Source organism: Colius striatus, chromosome 7 (genome assembly GCF_028858725.1).
Source record: "Colius striatus isolate bColStr4 chromosome 7, bColStr4.1.hap1, whole genome shotgun sequence".
Classification (NCBI taxonomy): domain Eukaryota; kingdom Metazoa; phylum Chordata; class Aves; order Coliiformes; family Coliidae; genus Colius; species Colius striatus.
In genome coordinates this window covers 39,104,829-39,128,152 of record NC_084765.1, presented here as the reverse complement: position 1 = coordinate 39,128,152, position 23,324 = coordinate 39,104,829, and the positions used below count along the sequence as shown (strand labels likewise).

General features: G+C 48.6%; 1 protein-coding gene across 1 annotated transcript in view; it reads right to left on the bottom strand.

Moving 5' to 3' along the window:
• SHC4 (SHC adaptor protein 4) overlaps positions 1 to 18,484 on the bottom strand; it is a 31,451-nt gene extending 12,967 nt beyond the window's left edge. The window contains exons 1-4 of the mRNA XM_010200591.2: positions 17,906 to 18,484; positions 8,305 to 8,375; positions 1,401 to 1,464; positions 400 to 519 (exon numbers count right to left, since the gene is read on the bottom strand). Coding sequence (XP_010198893.2) covers positions 400 to 519; positions 1,401 to 1,464; positions 8,305 to 8,375; positions 17,906 to 18,484 — 834 coding nt within the window. The remainder of the gene's footprint in view (positions 1 to 399; positions 520 to 1,400; positions 1,465 to 8,304; positions 8,376 to 17,905) is intronic.
• Positions 18,485 to 23,324: the final 4,840 nt, after the last annotated feature.

Here is a 23,324-nt window from a genome sequence, read left to right as displayed (position 1 = left end):
AGCTTTGAATGGCACCAAAGCCAAGGTCTGACTCCTTACTTATATCAATTTTTTTCCCCTGGGACTTGTCAGAAACTCCAGTCAGGATTAGTGCCCTATTTATTAGGCACTGTGCAGGCATACACACTCACAGAAAAACAGTTTGCCAAGTGCTTAAGGATCCCTCCCCAAGGAAGACAGCATCATAAACAAAAAGGGCACATGTTGCACATGCAACTTCTCCAAATGCTCTCACATTTTAATTCTGAAGCATCATGTAATTCAGCTTTATCAGGCATGCACAAGAAGACTAAAAGGTGCTGCTTTCCCTTCAAAGTGCCCAGCCTTTCCTTCAGAAGCCACAGAAGGAGGAGAATGGAGTAGCATGGAGAAAAGGACATTGATTTATATGTATCTTACCTGCTGTGTGTCAACATTAATCAAAGTGAGGCTGCTTGTTGAAATGGTCAGTTTTATATTCACACCAGAAAACTGAAGGTTACTTTTGCCAAGTACAGAAGACAGAAACTTCACTGGAGGCTTTAAACAAAGAAACAAAAGAAAGAGGCTGTCAGCTGAGTCTTTTGGGCAGAGACATATCAGTCTAGCAGATTTTATGATATCTTATTGAGAATTTCAATGGAGTAAGGATAAGTGCTTGATCAAAAGCAAATAGATCTAACAAATATCAGCTCTGAATACAGTACTTGTAGGTAGGGGTTTTATGTCAATAATGGGAAAAAAGTTTTAAAGCACAATCTCAGTGAGCTAAATGTTATAGCTGGCTCAGTAATTCAGAATATGTAATTTTCCTGCTGAACTCTGTGTGAACAAAGGGTTACTGTGTAAATCAAGACTTTCTCACATGTATTCACTTTTCAGGAGCAAGTTCATTCCTTCTGAGCCCCACGGTTACAGAAGGGAATCAGGGAGTTCCACTGGACGTGACCTAACAGCAGCCACAGACATTGCCCCTCATTGCATCCCAGATAATTTAATGAGTGATCAGCCTGTTAAACACTGTCATTTTAGTTGTTTATTTCATACATATACATAAATAACAAGCAGGTAATCCTTCAGTGAATGAGTTCCCTTTGTAACAAAAAACAAACCCAACCCCAAAACCCAAACTCTGATGTTTTACCAGCTAGAACCTAAAACTTGTAAAGCAGTGAGCACTGCAAAGGCTAGCAGAAGCAGGAACCCTAGACAAAGGATTAATCCTGCAGAAAATAAGGGGGGACATGGCCTGGACCCATACCTAAGCAGGATAAACACCCTGCTACAAGCACTTCTATGTTATACTGAGTTCAAACGGATTAACTAACTGCAGCATGGACTGAAGCCTGTTAGGGGATCATGTATCCAGCTTATCAGAAGCAGATACAGAAAATTAATTGTGTGGCTGAAACAGGATTTACCTTCCGCTTTTTTATAGCTCCATTTGTCCCTGACACAGCTTCACACAGTCGGCTTATTGCTTCCCTGCAAACAGAAAAACACAGCACAAACTGTTGGGTAACTTCACATCTGTGACAAGGCCAGCAACTCTGCAGTTTATGTTATCATCCTACTTACAAACACCTAAATCTTCTGGGTTTTCTTTCTTCGTTCCTCCCACTGTTAAAACAACCCCAACTGTCTTAACAAATTACAGTGATTCAGCAGCCTGGTTTGGGCTGATTCTTTTTCTTAACAAAACACATCAGTTTCACCCAATGAAAATTTGGTTTGTAAAAAACTCCATCAAATAACCAAAAGAGCACAAGAAGAAACCCAAACAACCTAATGCCTTCAAATCCTTGTTCTCAGTACAGCTGACTGGCCTCTTCCTGGGCAGAAAGGATCCCTCCCCTGCCTTAATCCTTCTTATTTAGAGCAGCAGGGGCAGGCTGAGCAAGCACCCAGCTGGGTGTTTCAGGTATTTGGGGTGGAAAGACAATGGGAGGAAAGAAAGGAGATGTAATCTGCTTCTCCAGTTCTTTTTTCAAATCTGAAGCCTCACTTCATATCTTTCCACCTCTGGTGGGTATTTCCCAAACTAGATGTCCTTTCCAGCCACCCACTATTCTCTACAGGTGTCTCTCAGTTAGGGAAGCAGAGCATAAAGCACTCACAGTGTTTATTAGTCTATATCAAAGACAGCTAAATCACACAGTATAACAAAGTGGCACACAGTGTGCCTATTTTCCACACTTGAACAAAGAAAATTCCCATATATGCTCAGGCAGGTGACTGGTTTGAGCATACATTGGAGCACTCACCTGCCCCAATTGAGGTTAGCACAGCAGCTGGGAAAAAAGCCCTCTTGCTGGAAGTCATAGATTTTCCCTGACTGATAGTTAAGTGTTTTGATGTCAATGGAAAAATGGTGACTTACAGGGCTGGGATGTGCTTATCAAATTTCTTTAACCTTGCCTGGACATCCTGGTCCAAGCTGCAGCCCTCGACTGCCATCCCCTGCTCACCCCCTCTGGCTTCAGTTCCCGTATTAGGTGCCTTCATTTTGATGCTGTAGCCTCAGCCTTTCCCTCACAGCTGAATTCAGACTTGGGCTTTCAAGGGTTGGGATTTGGTTTGGTTCTTAAGGAGAAGGGAATTTGTTCAATGATTTGGTTTTGTTATTGGATTATTATCCAATGAGCTAATTAGAAAACAAGCTAGTTGGGAAAGTTAGTCCGTTTTCAGACCCTGGCACCTGTGTGGGAGGAACATGTTCCTGGGCTTCACTTCCTGAGAAAGTTTTGGTTCAGAAGGGCTAAAAAATATTAGGATACCATACAACAGCAACAGGCTCCAGCCAGCTACATCCCATGAAGCAAAATTGCCCCATGAAGTGAGGAATGTGTTCCCCCCAGGACTCAATGTCATGGCTGGGGAGCAGATCAGACTGCAGGTAAAAGCATCACCGCTGCCCCCTTCTCATGCTCCATGGGCATTGCTATGCTGATGCTTAAAGCACTGAAGGGTAGTGCTGAGTCTTTCTGCCAGAGAACATCCTGAGAAATTTAACCTGGAGACTAAGAATGGAGAGCTCACCCATGGCAAACTAATATGTCCTGAGTAAAAACAGCAGGGAAGAGGAGGAGCCTCGTGATGGGCTACACAAGATGGGTCAGAAACACCACCTTTTAAACATTGCCTTTCTCTAGCCTTTTAAAGCAAATTACTTCCCCTACACAGCTGAAAACATGTTTTTGGAGTGAATTCCTGATTTCCTTCTTGTCTAGCTCCTGTTTTATTTAGCTGTTACTGGTGGAAAGACCAAAATTTAGAAAAATAAATAAACAGGAAAGGCATCCTGCAGGATGATCTTGCAGATTCCAATAATCAGGTTGGAAAATGAAAGCTCATCTTCTCATGCAATATTAAAGGAAATTAAAATCAGAGCCAAGACATTAAGGCTACTTGGAGCCTTCGAGTCTAGCTGTACCTAGAGAGAAAACCAGATACAGAACAAACTGGAGAAACAGGGACGTCGTCTGTTTTGGTGACAAATGACTTCTTGCACACTTCAGGCAGCCCATGTGGAATAAGGAGTTGTAGCCAAAGCTGCCAGCAACAGACTCCATTCTCCTCCAAGCCAGCATGGTGGCTGCCCACTTCACCCACGCTCTGAAGCACTTGTCCAGCAAACAGGAACCAAAAAGTAGGCAAATCACTCCTACTTAATAGTTTCTTTTACATCTTTTTGATAGGGGAAATCATCTTCTCACAGACATTTTTTGCTGGAATAAACCTCTGGGTGGTTTTCCAGGTGATCTAACAAACCATCTCAAATACTATTTTAAAGGTGTGAAAAGCAGCACTTCAGTAACACCTTGCTGCTACAACTGAACACTTCTACCCTTCAGCCATATCCACAGGGCACTGTGAAAATGGTACTGTACATTAAGAAGAAAAGCAACTCTGGATACATCCACAATAAACTGAAACAGGATTTACTGTATCCATGCCTTCTTGCTGGAAATCTGCTATTAACTCATCCTTACAGCCATTCATTTCCAAAGAGGTGCTCAGGCAAGGTTCTGCTTTTAGATCTGCTGGATGAAATATACCTGTGCTTAGCCTGTGTAGTTAATCACCTTGTTCCTGATGAATGTGCACCCTTATGGATTCTGGCATTTGCCTGTCCATTTGGTATCTTCCAAACCTGAGGCAGCAGCAGAAAATGTGGCCTTATTATTCCAGTCATGTTGCTGCTTTTTCTTTCTCTTTCTTGTCATTCATCCCAAAGCAAAATACTCCGGGGATTTTTTGGTTTTCTTTTAAATCACCCTGAATGAAGTAACTCCATCTGCATACTCTGTAGGAGCTCTTCTCGGCCCTGGGAGCTATAGAATAAAATCAGGAGAGCTGTGAGGAATTTAAATTGCTCTTGTGATTTAAGGCAAAGAAAATCATGCTCCTCAACTCCTCGGGCGTCTTCTGCCATTTGAAGTGGAGTCACTCTCAGTCCTGCAGCGCCCACATGATTACATAAACTGGTCATTGTTTCATTGACACAGTTTTCACTTTCTGAAGTGAATGGAAGAGATTTGGGTCAGCTCTTGTCACCATCCTGAAAAATATTACTCTGAAACACTTTGGTCCCTTGGGCTGTCAGCAGCAGCAGATCTACCGCAGAGGCAGAGGTCCCACTGCTGGCCCCAGCACATGCCCAGCCACTGCAGGGAGAGCTTCCCAGGGATTATTCTGCTGGGCACCAGTTCAGTGATGATCAAGGCTTGTGTAGTTCCCTGGGGGCACTTCTGTGGGATCCAGGAGGTGGGATAAGGAAGAAAGACCACCCTTCTTTAACTGGGACACCAAGGCTCCTGAGGACACAGCTGTGGGCAGCTCCCCATTTCCCAGCAGGACAGTGCCAGTGCTGCAGGAGCCAGTGGCACCAAAAAAATTTGCTTTCTCAAAAAAAACCCCTGATGCAGCATCTCCAGCTCCACAGGGCACTGCTCCCTCTGCCCACTGGGTTAGCAGCCAGCCACCCAGCTGGGCTGCAGCCACTTGGCAAGGACTCAGCAAGCACTGGGGCAGGACAGAGTGACAAGGACAGCCCCATTTTGGCACCCATAACCTTTAGATCAGCTCAGCCATACAGTTTACAGGTTTTCTCTACGTTTTCACCTCTGGAGTGGAAGCCATGGCAGACACTCCTCCCCAGGCATGGAGAGCGGCATGCTGGCAGCAACAGTGAGCAGCTTTGTTCATTGTTCCCCCAAACGAGAGATGGGCTGATGTAAGCCAGCAAGCATGCTGTTGAAGATTTGCTTTTAAGCATCTAGAGCTCTGCCTATACCATCTAACAGAAAGGGATTGTGTGGCTCAACAAAGTTGAAATTAATCTTTCAAACAAAGTCAGCCTTCTTCCACCAGCCCTCCCCAGCAGCACGTTTCAGATGCCCTTCACCCTGTGCTGCATGACCATTGTCAAATTTGTATGTTAATGTCCCAATCTGAGATACAGAATCCCTTTTCCCATAAATGCCCAAGTATAATGACTAATAATAAGCTTGATTTAATAGAAGTGAGAGACACATAGGAAGAAAAGAGAGGAAGGGCTGGACATGGGAAATGCATGTCAGGGTTGAGCAAATGTAAGGCCTGACACAGTTCAAGGCCCAGCCTGAACACATCTTGTACCAAGATCAGCAAGCACAGCACATTTATGGGTGCCCATTCAAAAAAAGACAAAGCCTCTCAAGCAGAGGAACTTGTTACACTTATTGTTATTTCATGGTGTTACTCTTGTCATCTGCAAGGACTTTGGGATGATAAACTTCCACCAAATGGGAGGACGTCCTAACAGTGTGTCAGTTGGGTCACAGGTGGGCAACAGCAGAGAGCTGGAAGAGCAAAGTGCTATGGTGAAATCTCCTCTGCCAACCTCCTCACCACACAGCAGACAAGGATAAAGAGCACCTCAGTGCCCGGCCCTTCCCTTGCTGTGGTCATCGGGCCCGATGCCCACACGACTTCTCTGCATCACACGGTCATTCATAGCACCGGAGAAGCTACTCAGTGCCTTCCCCAAACCCTGTCCCTGGTAAGTAACTGAAAGTGCAAGTCCATCAAGAAAATAGGAAATAAATCCCCCATGCTCATTTCATTTGACTCCTCTTGGCACTCTGACATGAGTGTGTTGATCTCCCCATCGTTCGTGTGAGGCAGGTAATTAATAAGTCTAATTTTAGAGACCAGGAGACTAAGAATGCAAATATACATTAAGCAAGGCAGGGAGCAGACATAATTAGAGACCTTTCCTACATCACTTTAAAACAGAAGATCTCTCTTAGTTTAGTGAAATACCATGAGAGTAAAAATACTTCTTACCCCCAGTACAAATAACAGAGATGATTAAAATGGGATCCTTTCCTGTATCTCTTTTGTGGGCGCATTGTGCATGCCATCTATAAACTTACTCCCCCAGGAGAACAATAGGGGAATAATCAATGTTATCTTTGCTCCAGTCAGCTTGTAATCGATGGAACTTTAAAGTCTGCATGTGTGAGCTCAGCACTTCGGCATTTGGTTTGCAAACACATTCAAGTTTTGAACTTCCCATGTACAGAAGAGCCCATTAAGGTCAGCAGTGGCATTTTTGTTAGGTGACGGAAATACTTCCATTGTTAAGTTTTTGCACAGTTCTGGTTAACAAAACCTTCCTATTTTTGCCAAATTTAAGTTGGCAAGCTCTTGTCATATAGTAATTTACATTCATTCTTTTCCAGGCAAACCACCCAAAGCCCTGTTTTGTCCGTGTAGCAGCATCCATACTCCACGTCTTGCGAAGGGGAGGCAACCCCACTCTTTGGCTGAGGCTGATGAAGAACACTATGCTGGGCTGATTGCTCTGGGCCAAGTGTACCACCTGGCTCTCTTTGATCAGTTAAGGACTAGGCTGAGGGAAGTATATTTTTATCTCAGGCACTTCTTCATATACACATGCAGGAACTGGGTGAGTGTGTGCTTATGCTGATTGTAAATGTCAACAACTGCTGATTTTGAATACAAAACACACTGGGCATATCAGCATTTAAGGACTCAAGTTTTTCAGCTTCTTCCTTTTAGCTGATAAGCCTGAGAGCCAATAGGTAGAAATGTAACACTCATCTCTTCACATTCCTTTCCTGTCTCCAAGATTTCTTTGATACAAACACTTGAGGAAGCAAAAAAGCATCTGTAAATCATCTGCTAGGAGGCAGGAAGAGTTGGGCAGGCACAGGAAGTCTCAACCACACTCTTGGAGTCCTGGGATGTGAACCATGCCAGAAAAATAGCTGAGAGGAGGAGACAACTTGTCCAAGGCTGGGCCAAAATACTCTGCACTCACTCACACCTCCAAAAAGCCTTTGGAGGTGCCAGGATGCTGGGTGGCTGCTGGGGCTGCCTGGCAGAGCTGCTGAACCATGAGTACATCCCAGCAGCATGCAGTGCTCAGAGCTGGAAAGAGGGTGCTCATTTTGAAAACTCAAACACTCCTGCACTGGCAAACTTATAAGAATAAACATGAAAATAAAACTAGGCTTTTCTGCCAGGACATTTCAACAACCCTATATATAGGTTCATATATTAATAATCTATACCCAGTGGCTGACTTGCAGCAATCTGCAAACAGATATGGCAAACTTCTTGAAAGACCACAAAATATTTCCCATTTCAACCACACTGGGTGGCACCTGGGTGAAAAATATTCATCTTCTCCTGATTTGCAGTCTGGAACCTTAGGCCTGCAGTACAGTTGGGAATTGCTGTATTTCAACATTTTCCCCGTGACTCCGCTTCCAGCTGAGCCTGGCTTCGTGTAGATGGGGTCAAGCAACGTCACACACCTGCCAGAGATTCACCAGATGACTTTGGTAGATTGATGGCACTTTGTGTGTCAGGTGTGAAGCTGTGCAGCAGTGAGGCTTGCAAGCAGCCAGGCTGTGGCCACCTGAGCTACCACACGCCACCGCAGCCGGGCCAGCACCAGGGCACTGACCCCACTCCATGGGCAGCACCAAGGCCTCGTGCATGACCTGGCTGGTGCCAGCCTCCAGCTGCCTATACCACACTGTGACTGCAGGGGGAGGCTTTCTGTGTCCTCAACAAGAATTGGGAGAGAAATTAGGTCTGTGGCTGAAACAATTCATTTTCCAGTGCAAATAGCCTATTGTAATGAACAAATAATTCAAATCACCGCCTGGGGGAAAAAAAACATAACAAGACATGTAAACTCCTATTCAAAATTGTCTCAGAGTTTGGCAGTCACACTTGGCTTTGTAAAGAAATTAGCACTTGGGTTTTTCATTCCTGGGCTGTGAGTTTTGGGTTGATACCACCTACCTGGTGACTTGCGTTCGCATGCCAAAGTCCAGGGCCCTCATTGACTGCAGCACTTCAATACACCCCATGTACTAGGGAAGACACAGAGAGAGAGAGAAAGAAATGAGGTTTTCTTTAATATCTAACACACAGGTAAGAGGAGGATCACAGAAGGAAGTGAATGTGATTTCAATCCACTAAGTAGATGCAGAACCACAGTCTAAGTGGCAAATCAAATCAGCCATCCTAAAGCTGCTTCCTAAATAGATCTTGTTTCACTGAAAAGTGTAGAGAGGAGCAATAAACATACCAGTGGCTTCAACAATGTAGCACAAAAAAAAAGGTAAAGCATGCTGTGGACACAAAAATCCAATCATTCCTTTTTCACAGTTCTGCTTACACCCACTGATTAGCCTGTGGCACCGAGCTGAGAGGAACACATGAATGTTGGAGAGAAATTCCACAGGAGCAGAGGGGCTCTGGAAGCCCCATGGCCCTGATGCACTCAGAGTCTCTGTGCAGAAGAGCTAAATGTCTCTTCAGAGCAACAGGAGGCATTACTAATGATGAGGAAAACCACTGGCTCCATGCTGCTGCATGCCTGATGACAAATAACCTCTGCAGAAGATGAAGGAGGTAGAGCTGCAATTCCAGCTCATAGCAATAGCTCTTAAGAGCCTGCACTATATAAACTGACCTGCCTTAAATGAGAGGCTGACTCCTACACTTCTGTTTTATGGAGGCAGAGCTGGGGGCATTTCTGTTTATATCCATCTCTCTGCTGTTGAAGTGCCCTGACATCTCCATTTCACAAGGCTGGCATAGGTCTGGGTCTCTCTGTTTCCATCCTCTGCTCTACAACTAATTCTCCTGGAGGGAGAAGGGCATTTTGGAGCATCCTGCAGCGCTCACAAGCTTCAGAGACAGCCTGTCTGTGCAGATCCCCTCCAGCAGAAAGTCAAAGCCTCTGAGATACAGCAGAGAACCTGGAGACGCCAGACAGGGACATGCATGCTCTGTCCCCTTGTTCTGAATACATGGAAGAAGCACTCTCTGTCCAGAGAAATGTACCATATTTGCCTCCTTTGCCTTGCTTTGCTTGTGAATCAATTTTTCTGCTGGGCCTTTCAGAGGAGGTTGGATGTAGGTATCTGTTTCAGCTTTGGAGGCTTTCAGAAATGAACATGTGTGTGCGTGTGTGTTAACAACAGACCGTTATGTGTGCAGTCAAGCTGGGATTCCACAACAATTCTATTATCCCTATTTTGGTTTCTTTCCAGATAGCAATGTAACCCTTGGGAGCACTCCAGAATTAGGTCAGAAACCTGGAAGGACATCAATAAGAATCTGGAGGGTTAGCAGAACTGCTTCCTTAATGAACATTTAATGACTTTGTAAAGAACTCTGAGAGCTACCTTACTTGTTAAAGATATTCCTGCTTAAAGGGGAACAAAGCAAACGCATAGAATTTGTCTAGAGCCTCAGCCTGTAGTACAGTGGCAACCTCTGATCCTATGGTGTAAGGTCAAGCATCCTGTGAGCTGGGTGACTGCTCCTGTACCCTTGAAAAAAGAAAGACTTAGAGGAGTAGGTGAGTCATATGCTGATAAGTGAGTCCCTGTTGCATCCTGAACAGATGCGTGGGAAGCTACTCTAAGCAAAGATGAAAAATCAATATTGGGTTTTTGCATAAGTGACCCTGAGTGAAGCTGAACTTATCAATGATTCACAAAAGACCTTTTTTTTTCTTTAAAAGCCTGAGTAGGGAAGTGCATTAACATGGCACCTCACTGCATCTCTCATTTCTGTTAGCTGCCGCTGGTTATCTAAAGCAGCACAGTTAGTAATGGCTGAATCTTCACATCTCAGTAGGAGGGTAGAGAGAACCAGCAGAGCCCCTGGGCAGTGGGAGGCCTTAGGAGTGGGGCAGATGAAGTTGGGGTCACAGAGCTGGGGAAAAGCTCATGAAGCATATAAAAGGACAATGGGATTCCAGAAGCCTATAGAAGAAAACAAAAGGCATTCTCCAAGGAAGAAAAATGAATTCACAAATAAACAAAGAAAATATTAACCCTTGCATTGCTGAGTCTGACAAGCAGCACAACCGATGCACAAGAGAAAGGAGAAGGCAGGTGATGAGTGCAACGCCTGTCTCCAAGACTTCTGCACTCGGACAGAAGTGCAGTTCAGCTGGTGCCCCTACTCCCCATCCTGTATACTCCAGACAGCAGCTCCCACAAAAAGCTACTGGACTCATCTAGGGATGCAAGGTCGAGGCCAGCTCCCATTTTCCTGCTGCAGGGAGGATTAAACTAAAGCATCGGCAGGGCAGCAGCCTCAGGTACCCTCCCACAGCAACACACAGCCCTTGCTCTAGCCCACACTACATGCCAGGTATTTTTGTAATATGACAACAGCAATATAAAGGGCTCAAAGGTGGTGTCCAAGGAAGGGCTTTCATCTTTCAAAGCTCCACAAAGAAAGCACGTCTCAACTTCATCTTGCTGCTAGGGGAAGCTGGGCACAGACGTGCTGTAACCAACCCCAGGCAAAAAGCAGAGCTCTAATGGCACAATTCAGCTACCTATCGAAAAAGAAAACGCCAGCACTGAAACAAGCCAAGCTAAAGATGGGATGTTGCCAATGAAAGTGGATGCTGAACCCACTGATCTGCCGGCAGCAGGATGGTGAGTTCCTGCCAGGACGAGCAATAGCTCTCGGGGGGGACGGGAGAGACTCACTGGCCTTTCTAGCAAAGGAGCAGCTCCTGTGCAACAGCATGTGCAAAGCTGTCCCCCAGCTCCCTGCAAAGGGTTGCTGAGAGCAGCAGCACTAGGGGATGCTTCACCTCCTGGTGTTTGAATCTGGAGAGTGATCTGGGGCTGGCTGCTGTTTCCCCACGCTGCCAGGACAACAGGGAGGTGGGAAAGACAGAAGGATGCAGACATCTCTTCACATCTATTTACAAAAGATGATGGAGAGTGACTGCAAACAGGATGAGGGACTGTGTGGGAGGAGATGTGAAGACACCAGGCAGGGCTCATGTGAATAAGCTTTTCAGGCACTCTAATCTAGACCCACGTCTTATTTCGTTCCCTGCCATAACACAGTTAGTGGCTCTGGTTCCAGCTCCAGCCTGAATGACATCCAGTGATTCACCCACAAGAATGATACCGGGAACAGAGCACAGAGCTCCTAATTAAACAGTACAGCTGCAGCCTTGCAAATTTACCTATTAGTTAACAGGCATTCATTCATGTGAAATGCCAAGAGCAGCTCCTACAGACCCCATGGCCAACTAACAAAAACTCCAAGCGACAGGATTTGCTCGCACAGGCAGCCAAGTAGCTGCTGCTGCTAAACAGCCTCTGTCCAAACATATGTGAGACTACAATCAAATTCCCTAAAAGATAACTCATCTGCCAGGGCAGAAACCAGCCACAAGCAGCAGTGCTGTGTCTGCACGTGAGCATGGCAGGGACCCGACTCCCATGCAAGGATTTCTTTCCCCAGCACTGCTTTAACAAGGTGCTTTCGAAGTGAGGGAAAACCCGTTTCCAAGCTTCCCAGCACCTTCTTCCTTAGCAAACAAGGGCTGCCTGGGGTGAGTGCTGCCCCAGGGGGGAGGCATGGCTCTCTGCCATGCCAGGCAGGCGGCTGGCAGAGTAGTGAGTGTTGCTTTGATTTGCCTGAATAACTCAACTCTAGCTTGCCATGGATCCAGCAGGAAGGGAGACCAGGCAGAAGGCAGCAGCAGCCACCAGCACATGGCAGGATGATGGCACTGGAGTTATAAGGAGGCAGGCCTCTGCCTTTTACACCAAGAATGACTTTTGCCTGTAAGAGCCACGGTGCAGCCCTCCTTGTGGCTGGCTGCTGGGCTTGAGGACACACTTTCCCACGTTGCAACATCTGACATGAGATCCCCCAGCTTTCACCTTGGCAGGAAGGTGATGCACTGGCCTCCTTCCATGGATGCCAGGAGCCAGCCAGGGAGGTAAGGAAAGAGCAATGCCGTAGTTTCAGGGGGAGGAAGCGTTCTCAGCCCTTCTTTAGATGCTGCCTAAGGTGGCTTTCAGGTTGAAAAGACATTGTGTACACTGGAAAGCACAGACCATTGCAGCTACCCTGGCAGTGGCACCAGGCTGGCGTCAGTGGTACCTAATGCCATTAACAGGTATCAGTCAGGCTGCTAATGAAGAGCTTTGGCCTAGGTTTGCACCCTGCAGAAGACTGGACCAGCTTGTTCCTCTGCCTGAACTACATTGGCTTTCTCCAACAAACAACCAGCCCTTCCAGAGCTGGATGGCCTGGGAACCCTGGGGCACCTGCAAGAGGGCGCAAAACCCAGGCAGAACAGGCTGGAAAACCCAGGCAGAACAGGCTGGAAAACACACTGGACACATAAAAGGAAGAAAAAAGCCCATGAAAGTCCATTAAGCACACCAAAAAAATCCACTAGTGGTTTGTCAGCACTAGCCTAATTTTCCTCATGTGCTTGTCCTGCTCAGATCTTCTTCCCTGTAGCAGCCAGTAGCACTGCAGTCAGACAGACCCCCCTTTGGTCTGTCCAACTCCTCTCACCCACACAGCATGGCCTTTTCTCTAAGGGTCAGCCAGCTGTGGCTTTTTGTGAAGAAGAAGAATGACTTTTGATACAGGGAAACATTTCTGGGAAAGTTTGATCCTCTCGTTCACAGGTTTTCAGTTTTTAAATACATTTGGAGAAAAACACAAGGGGAGTGCTCACAAATGTACAGGCACACATGCATTTTCTTTTTTGTTTCAGCTTTGTGCTCAAAACCCTCTTTCCATAGCACTGTGCTCAGGCCAGGGCTCCAACAGAATTGGTTCAAAACCACCCTGTCCCCACGTTCCCAGCTGTGACAAAGCAAATGGCCTAAAAACATGCAGGTTTCTGTTCAGAGGCAATTACCCAGGGAAGTGTGTGGGCTGTGGAGGCAAGGCAGGGTGGAGAGGTGCAGCTCCATGGGACAAGGCACACACCAGTCCCAGGGTGCTGTGGGGCTGCCACACACCTTGTCTCCCTGAGCCTGGCAGAGCAAGTGCCAGCCCAGCACCCGCCAGCCCTGAGCCCTCGGCTCACAGGTCATGGCTGTGGCTCCAAGGCCACGAACCACCAGAGCCCATCTCCTCCCTGCAAGGGCCCTGGCCTGTCTTTGCTTCTTCACATGGGGCAATGTGGAACAGCTCTCTGGTGCAGTGTCAGGCTGCTGTGTGCCAGGGAAGTGGCTGCAGCTGAAATGACACCATTATTTCATACAATCATAGAATGATTTCAGTTGGAAAAGACTAAGATTGTCAAGTCCAAACACTAACCTCACACTGCCAAGCCCACCACTAAACCAGCACCTCATCCACGTGTTTTAAATATGTCCAGGGACAGTGACCCCACCACCTCCCTGGGCAGCCTGTGCCAGTGTCTAACAACCCTCCAGGTGAAAGAGTTCTTTCTCAACTCCCATCTAAACCTCCCCTGGCACAACCTGAGGCCGTTTCCTCTTGTCCTATCACTCATTACAGGAGAGAAGAGACCAACTCTCCAGGCTAAATAACCCCAGCTCCCTCAGCCACTCCTCATCAGACTTGTGCTCCAGACCCTTCACCAGCTTTCTCTGCTGCTCTGAATGTCCCCTCCCCAGACAGAGGTGGGGAGCAGCTGCTCTGGGCTGACCTGTCACACCTCCAGGGACAATGGCAGGGCTGTGCAGGGAACAGATACCCATGTGCACTCTTTCAGGATGTATTTCATGTCATTCTGAACCCTTCTGTTAGAAGTAGTCAGGCTCCTCTTACTCTAGAGACAAGCAACTGATTTTATACATATATGATGGCATACATCTATATATATATATATATATATATATATATATAGATGCCATCAAACTGCTAGCAGAGGCTCAACCTGTATAATGGCAAAACTCTTTGAAGAGAAAGGATGATGCAAACAGCCTGTGCCATACTATTTCCTTATAATACCATTATACTTTATAATATCTGGCAACAGCATTTTCTCTCCATATTTTAGTTAAAGGGCACATATTTTAACCAATCTGAACATCATCTCTCAGGCTCATGCACTATTGATTTAAGATAAGCCACAGAGCCTTGCTCCACGTTAGGTCCAGTAATCCTGCTGATTCTCACTGGTCTCAGAGGGTCTACTGATGTAGGACAAGGCTGAGAGCCAGGTCTTCTCCTCCAGCCCGGGAACAGCCATGTCCCTGGCACTAATCAATAAGCAAGGATGACAAGTGCCTCTTGGAATATTCCTCAGGCTCATCTCAGCATGACCAGTCCCAGTGGGAGACATGAGTGCCATGGCCACTATGGGCACAGTTTAGAGACAACCTCAGCTCCAGATGGGCAGCATTGTGGGAAGCTATGTAACAGGTAGAATGTGAACAAGGACAAAGGGACAAGTAAACATCCACCTTGTACATCCTGCAGCAAACTGTGTACAAAGCATGTTTTGAAAGATGACAGTGTGGGAATCAGACCTGTGCAAGCTCCTGTTAAAATATTCATATTTGGGCCCGTAGTTATTCACACAATAACAAGCATCTCAGGAGAACAAGTGCTGTTAGGGCTCTCAGCTTCCTCACAAGTGACCCAGGGTCATGACACAGGTGCCCTGTCACTACCAGCCATGTGCAGCTGCCTCCTAGTGAGATGCACTGAGCCTGGCATCACCTCCTCCTAAACCGACAACTTCTGCCTTTCTCCAGTCTGTAGGGAGCAGTTTCTGCCCCAAGGTGTTTCATTACTGCACCATATTATTGCCTTTCTAAAACAACCATGGATGCTCTCCACGTAAGTGCTAAATCCTCTTCAGATCATCATTAAACTTTAAAGGCCAAAGAACTCCAGCAGCAGCAGTCCCCATAAGGTAGACCTGACGTTCCTCCTAAAATAGTTTCTGGGGAAATCTCAACAATCTCATGCCCTAACAGGGGACTAGAAGCTGCATGGAGACACCAAGTGTCTCCAATTGTTGCGGGAGGGGGAGCAATGGCCAGGGCAAGAGGGTAAGGACAGGGGGATTTGGGTAAGGATTGGGGGCAGCTCCCATGGCTGCTTGACCCCTCACATTCTTGGCCTTGCTTTGCCTCTGGTGAAGACCATCCCTCTGCACATCACTCCTGCCATGCCACAGCCCTGTGCCCCTGCCTGCTTCCCAGCCTGTCCAAGGCCTCATCGCCAGCACCTGGAGAAGCCTCATGGTCCCTGGAGAAATGAGCACCTTGCCTGTGCCCTGATGCTGAAGTCCCAACCCCAGGATGCTTATTTACCGACCTTCTTGTTCTTAAAGGGACTTGTAGAAAAATAACCACCCAGCATTTGTACAGGACACATCAGCAATGCTCTTCCAGCTCTCTTGGGGCTGGCTCCTGCAGGCCCACAGCCACAGGAGCAACAGTAGTGGGAAGATGCAGGAAAGATGTAGGGAAACAACATTTCTCTGTTGCACTGGGAGGCCCCTGGCAGTGACTCTCTGTCTGAGGCTTTCCCCATGAAATGGAGATGACTACCAGCAAGACCAGCAGAAAATGGTACTGAAAATACAACCTGAGGAGGAGCAGGAGGGGACAAGCCCTTCCCCACTTCACACAACTTTCCCACCAAGTGTTTCTCCTTTTTAGTTCTTTCTTCTGCCTTTTTTGCTCATGTGCTCCCCAGTGGCTGACACCTCAGTGCCTCTGCTCTCAGCCCTGTGCCACAGGGGACAAGTGGGAATTTCCCCCTGTGTTTCATCGTCTCTTCCCCAAGTCAGAAACTCAGTTCTTCAAGTGTGCCTCTGACATTAGCATTTCAGTATTTGACTCTCTACAGGTGCCTCAAAGCCTTAATCACAAGCTCTGCTGCATTGGGCACTGCTCAAACTGCAGCACCTGGGGCAGATCCTGCCCAGTGGGACTGAGCACCATGATGCCATCTGCACCCCAAAACCCAGCCCAAAGCATAGCCCCTGGAGCTGCAGCGGCCCTTACACTGTCACTGCAAGTCACACCCTACATGCTCATCCATCTATTTTAGCAGCTTGCTGGTGTCAAAACCTCAACTGCTCACATTAGTACCAGAATTTAAGGAAAAACAAACATAAAAGGATGTGTATGAGCATGATGAAATAGCACATCCCCTCCCTCTACCTACTGCACCTGAGGTGAGTGGCTGGGGCCTCCTGTGGCCCCACTCACAGCAGCTGGTGCCATGCTGGGACACCATCACCTTTCAGCCAACGTCCCCTTGAATCAGCTTGTGCAACTGTCACTGGATAACACTCCTGCACTCCTGCCTGGGAAGAGGTGAACACAGCTCTTTCCCCATGTTGCTCATCTCCCCTCTGAATGGCCTGCCCTCCTGTTGCATTTGGAAAATGACTTATTGATATTTCTTGGCCTTCCATCTTTCTTTAGACTTTTCTGCTTGCAAAACACCACACAGGAGACACAAATATTGCATAGCTTATGGCCACTTTGCTCCTTTGGGCACATTTTGGTACATCCTGTACAACTGAGAGCTTACATACACACACTGCCTCTTGGCACCCTACCTGCAGCCCCCCAGGAGGAACAGAGACAGCTTAATAACGCCTTGTACACCTTGCTCCTGCGGTCCCCCTCGCACATCAGGGATAGGCATAAGGGCTGCGACAGCTACAGGAGCCCTTGGCCAGCCCAGCCATTACATGAATATTTCTGAAGCAGGTTTAGAGCACTGTCTCTGCCATCCCCCTCTGGTCTGCACTGGCTCCCTCCATGCAAGCAGAGGGCAGTTTTTGCCCAGGAGTGCTCTTGACAGATGAAGCGTAAGCACTAAAATGTGAGGGGTCAGAGGTTCAGAGCGTAGAGAAGGAAGCAACACCTAGAGAATGGTGAAGTCTGGGCACAGAAATATAAAGTTCAAAGAGGAAATGAGAACTGGAAATCTCCCAGGTGTGGCAGGGGTGGAGGAAGTGAAAGCATCAAGCACAGGAGGCACAGTCTCCTCTCAGCCACTGACTTATAATTAGAAGATGATACCCACCAACCCCAGTCCACGACATGAAAAAATATCCAGAAAGGCTATTTCAGGGGTTTCTGTACATCATCATTACCAAGAAAAGCAGACACAGCCCTATAGCATCAAAGGAGAGGTGCTGGTTTTGCATCCTGCCTGCTCATCTCCCAGAGCAGGAGGTGTGGGAGAGAGGCACTGCCCAGCACCTCTCCCACGCCCTCAGCAGCACAAGCCAGTGTGCACCTAGTACTGGGAAGCTGCTCTCCAAGGTACAGGAAGCCCTTTTTGTGAGTTCCTTCTCCCTCAACATGCATTTCAGGTCAGAGCAACCCCTGTTTGAATCACAGCTCAGCTGCATTTCTCAGAGAGTCTAAAGATAGTCTTTTGGAAATGATGTAGTGATACCTCTGGGAGCGGCTGTGCCCCATTTAACTGTCTCAGTTAGACACCACAGCCCTACGTCTGGCAGGAGCCAGGAAATACATGGGAGAAGTCAGTGGTTTGGGGCACTGACTCCAGGAGCAGGAATGCTGAGGTCACCTCGCAGCCACCTGAGTAGCTGGCTCTGTCAGAGAAGGGAAACCCTGTGAGAAGTACTCACCCGCACACCGTAGGTCGTTCCCGGCTGCCCCGTGCCCTCGCCGCTCTGCACCAGGCTCCTGTCCTGCCTGCCTGCCGCAGCGGCCTCCGCAGCTCCCCGCAGCACACACTCACCCGCCGGCTGTGGGGTGAGGGACAGCTTGTCCAGCTCGGGCTGTGGATATGAGGCCGAGAGGCAGCTGATCTCTGGTGAGGTTGGGCTGCTCGGAATAGTAACACACTCCGTGAGTTTAATTCGTGGCACCTCTTTCATTCCCAGACAGAAGCTTTTAAGCCCCGGCAGGTTCGTTGGGTTGGCGAGTTTGATATTAGCCATCCGGGGGATCAGCGTGCACAGGGTGGTGCAGGCGTCCTGCGGCCCCAAGGAGACATCTTCCGCCAGTAAATTGGGTGTTGAAGAATGGGAAGAGGAGGAAGAACCTTTGATATTTAAAGACGTATTTTGCGTACCTTCATCTAGGGATGTTATGGAATCATCCCTGAATCGGCTGTACTTGGCCCTGTGCAGCATTCCTGGATGTCTGAATAACCCTACATACAGGACGTGTCCACCGAGGCTCTGCTGGCTGCGTTCTCTCATAGCCTTGGCAGTTCTGTAACTGGATACTCTTGCATAAATTGGCTCTTGTAGATAAATTATATGGAAATCAAACAAGTCAATTTCAAAACCAGAAACCTATTGGATATTTTTGCTGACTTCCTCTCAAGTGGTTTATTTTTCTCAATGGACGAGGCTTAAAACTGCATGGACATCTGGTATTTTGTAAGCAGGAATAAAAGCAGCATAGAGGAAAGCACATCAGTGGCACAGCAGCTTAAGCTGACGAGCCGCTATCCAAACCTGCCTTCATTCCTGCCTCAAGCCACGCACTAAATCCCACCTAGCTCTGAAGACTCACAGTCGTAGCATCGTTCATCACGGAGTCCTGGCTGCGGCGAGAGCCCAAGCATATGTCACACAAAGCACAGCAAGAGAGCTACGAGCTCAAACACATTTTCAGACCGGCACGAAGCCCGTAAGGTTCCCAGCTCTCTGCATCTCCATCGCCGGCTGCCCCAGAGGCGAAGAGCATCCCCGCGCCGCCACGCTCCCGCCTCGCGGGCAGGCGCACAACCGGGATTTGAAGGAAAACAGTGAACGGCGCCGGCAGCTCTCGGCGTCCCCTCTCACTAAAGAGAAAGTCCTCCAGAACCAGCACCCAGAAACAACCGAATAATCCCTGCGCCGCTTCCCGCAGGGCTGCGGGGCAGCAGCTCCGCAGCGCCCGAACCGCCCCCGCAGCCCCCGCAGCCGCCGCCGCTTTTATGAATGAACGCGGGGCCGTTTGTGAATGAGGCAGCGCGCGTGCGGGTGAATGGCGCTCGGCGGGCGGCCCCGGGGGCGCCCCGCAGCCAATGGCCGCCCGCCGCCGGCTCACGCGGCCTCGGCGGCGCGGCGGGGTCAGAGCGGGTGTGGGGGGATCGGCCGCCGACCCCAAATCGCACCGGCGCGCCCGGTCCGGCGGCACAGGCAGAGCCGGGAGGTGGGGAAGCGCGGCCGCCGGTCCTGTCCCACCGGCAGCCAGGGCTGGGTCCGCGCCGCCGCCTCTGCGGTTCAGCCACAGCCACCTGCGCTGCCGGGGAAAGCCCGGTTCTGGCCACGCCGGTACCTCAGGAAACGAGACACGTTTGTTTTACTCCCTGCAAATAGCTGGGCCCTCAGCACGACTTACATCGGCTCAGTGAGGGGCTTCGGGGCCTCGGGCAGCGTGCCGGGAAGAGAACCGTGGCAGCCCAGTCCGGGAGGGGAGAACCCGCGCTGGGCAGCCTCCCTTCTCCTTAGCTGAGGGGTTTTTCTCTCGATAGTCTCAAGATTGAGTTCACCTTCCTCATGCTCGCAGTGATACGGCCTCGTTCTCTCCGCAGGTGCAGTGCTGTAGCTTAGCAGCTGGTGGATGAGAGGCCGTGCTGCCCACTGCCCTGCCCGCCACGGGTGGAGAAAACGACAGGCAGAGAGCTGGAGAGACACAGCTCCACACAAACATTGCTTTCTATTTTGTCCCCTCTCTCGTACGAAAGCTCATAGGAATCCTAAAAGATGCCACAATCGAGTAGGGAAACTCCCCAGTCCAGACTCAGACGGTGAAGTATGGCTCAAGGAGGAAGCGGCTGCTTTTGCATCAAGCATTTTTTGGGGAGTATGCCTCAGCCTGCTCACAAAATCACACTCAAAGGCAAAATCTGGACCAGCAGCAAGTAACAAAGAGTGACTAATTTCTCATGAAGCTTTAATGATGACTTGGAGCACAAAAGACAGAAAATGTTCAGAAGTGATTAGCAGCACTATTGATGGTACATAAAGCACAGAAAGGCTCTTAGCATGAACATTTTTCTTAAGACTTTCATTTTGACACCACGCTAGAACACGATGTCAGCATGGCTGGAAGAAACTGCTGGGCTGGAGAGGCCACAGTGCCCTCAGTGCTGAGGACATCAAGGACCAGTGTTCAGGAAGATGCTGATGCCCCAGGCTCCCATCTCAGTGAACCTCCAAGACTTTTATTTTTACTGCCATGAAAAACTTGTAACCAACCTAAACTTCCACTAAGATCCTGTAAGATCAACCTTACCATCCTTCCCACCTTTTCTCTGAGCACACAGTCTCCCACCTTACAGCAGTGTAGATGATGGTGCCAGGACAGGGTGGTTTGGTGACACCAGGGCTCTCACCCATGCCTTAGCTCAAGTAGAGACTACGTCATGGCCGTGGGTTGTTTCTGGCCTGTTGCTGGTGGTCCTCATCACACACACTCTTCTGCCAAATGCTCCTTTCTCAGGAGAAAATTTGAGCCTTCCATTCCTCTGTGAGTGAGAAAGGATGGGGAGGGGAGTCCCTGTTGGCCCTGCAGGAGATGACAGCCCAGCTGTGTCCTACTGCAGCTAACAGAGCTGGCAGATGAAAAGGGTTAATGGGACAAGCTTTAAACTTGAGTGGTGAAAGGGGACATTTTAAAGAGAAAGAATAATGCAATAGCCTGTCCTTTGCTAGTCACCCAAGAGCTGTGTCTCAAGCCCTGTGTGGCACCAGCACCTGCTGCCCCATGGCCAAAGCACTGGTGCCCTGCCTGGGTGCCAGAGGGCTCAGAAGCTTCTCCAGAGAGGCAAGGGAGGCCTGTACATTAACCAGCACTTCTCGGCTCACAGGCACCAGCGAGTGCAATTAGTGTGGGAGGTGAAGAATAGCTGGTGTTATACAGCAAGTTCCAGAGAAAAATGCAATTGTGACAAGCTCTGTTTTCAACAGCCATCAAGAAACACAAGCTGGAGAGCAGAACCCAGCAAAGAGTGGCATTGTCCAAGGAATAGTAGCCATTGTGGGGAGGAGGAGGAGGGAGAAGAAAAATGCCATGCCTTTGTAAATCAAAAAGCTTTTTTTCTCGAGGCTAAAAACAAGATTTCTGTTTAAGATACTGGGAAATCGGCCTCTAACCCGCACAGAGAACAAAGCCCCTTTAAGCACCGGCAAAACTGAGCCTACAGCTTTGTATGCTGCCTAAAAGGAGCTTGTGTTTCTTGCAGCACAGGGGCTTGGGCAGGTGCCGGGACACCCGCACATGAGTGCTCACCAGTGCCAGCAGAGCTCGAGGGGAATTGAGAATCAATTTAGAAGAGAGCAGCCAGCTCAGCAGGCTCACAGCAGGACTGTGTGTGGGCAGCACAGGGCACAAAGCTGTTGCTCACCCACAGAGCACACCCAAAAGGCAGTTGCGCTCTTGCAGGAGCATGAAAGGAGCTGTTACATGCCTCTTGCAACTGGCACGACAGAGCTTGGCATTTCTGGTAAAACACACAGTAAATGGGATGTTTCTTCTTTTTTTTTTCCTGTATAAATAGCACCAGCAGAGTTAATTCAGGCTCAGGTGCACCCAGCTGATCTGCCTGCCTTCCTCACTGACATGCATGGCTAATGCTGGTAGAGATCAGCACAGAACGGCAGGAAAGCCCTGCAACCAGCAAAGTGGTGTCTGGTACCTTGAGAAAGCCCTGGAACATGCTTATTTACACAAGTGAAAGTCACACACAGCCACCCTTTCATTTCCATGGAGAGAAATTCATTTTCCCACACATTCAAACATTCTCACTGTTTTAGCTCCTACAAGTACCTTTCCTTGTGGTGAGTGAGTTAGAAGCAGGCGCATTTGACAACTGCAGCCCACCTCCTGCTTTTCAGGAGTCAGAAGGGGTTTGCATGGGCTGAAGACACAGAGCTGAGAGCTAATGGGTTTGAAGAAAACAAAGGCACAGCCTTGGATACAAAAGCAGAGTGGGAGAATAGACTGTTGCTGCTTCTCAGACGCCACGCTGTGCCACTCAGCCCAGTTTAACCGTTCATAGCACTGTGGCTTTGTCCAAAACTGCAGGTACAGGAGAGCAGATGGTGCTGGGATGGGACAGAGGAAGGGAGGGCTGTGCCCAGGCGAGGGGCACATCCTGGCAGCTGAGCATGAGTGGAAGGAGCCAGCATGGCACACACAGGGCTTAGCTGGACATGCTTCATGCCCTTCCTTTTCACTTCCTCTTTGCCTGGTGGCAACATCACCACCTCCTCCTTCAAATACTGCAGGGCTTTGCCTCTTCTGCCAGGACAGCTCCATAGTGCAGGTGATGAGCAATGAGCTGGAGATTGCTGTGCAAGGGCCCAAAATTCAGAGCCTAAAGGTTGCTCAACAGCTTGCCCAAAGCCAGTCCTTGCAGCTCTGAGGGAAAGCAGTTCCCAAATATAAACCCCAGATGCCCTGGGCTACTGGTAGCACTTCAGGTGAGAACTGAGCACTGGGGGAGATCTCATTGGGGGGCACGCATGCCACAGCTGTCCCTGATGTAGGGTGGAGGATGCCAGCTTCTGCAGGCCCAACAGGGATGTGCCATACACATCAGAGCTAGCCAGGGTTGCTGCAAACCATCAGAAAATGACATCCTGCCCTAACCACTGCTTTCTGAAAGGAAATCTGGTCTGCTTCAGCACTGCTTGCAAGGAGGCTGAATGGCCACGGGCAGAATACAGCATCATCAGATGACTGTTGTACTACAAAGGGCTGAAAGCAACACCAGATTAATCATCTACTGGCTGGATCTAGCTTTGGACACAGCCCTGCAACAGAAGTGATATAAAGACAAATTTCACCCTGAAGTAGCCTAAAGCTTCATCTCTGCAGAAGTACCCACCACATTAAACAAGTTGCAGCAGCAGCAGCACAAAACTACTGTCAGCTTGAAAGGAAGCTGGAAGCGGTCCTGCTTTAGTGGCATCACAGGCCTGTGTATCCATGCAGTAGCAGGCAAGGAACAGCCTCTCCTGCAATTCAGCTTAAAGCTGTATTGTTGTAGGGCAATACACTGGCACATATTTGAAAACAATAAATCGCATAACATGGTTGAAA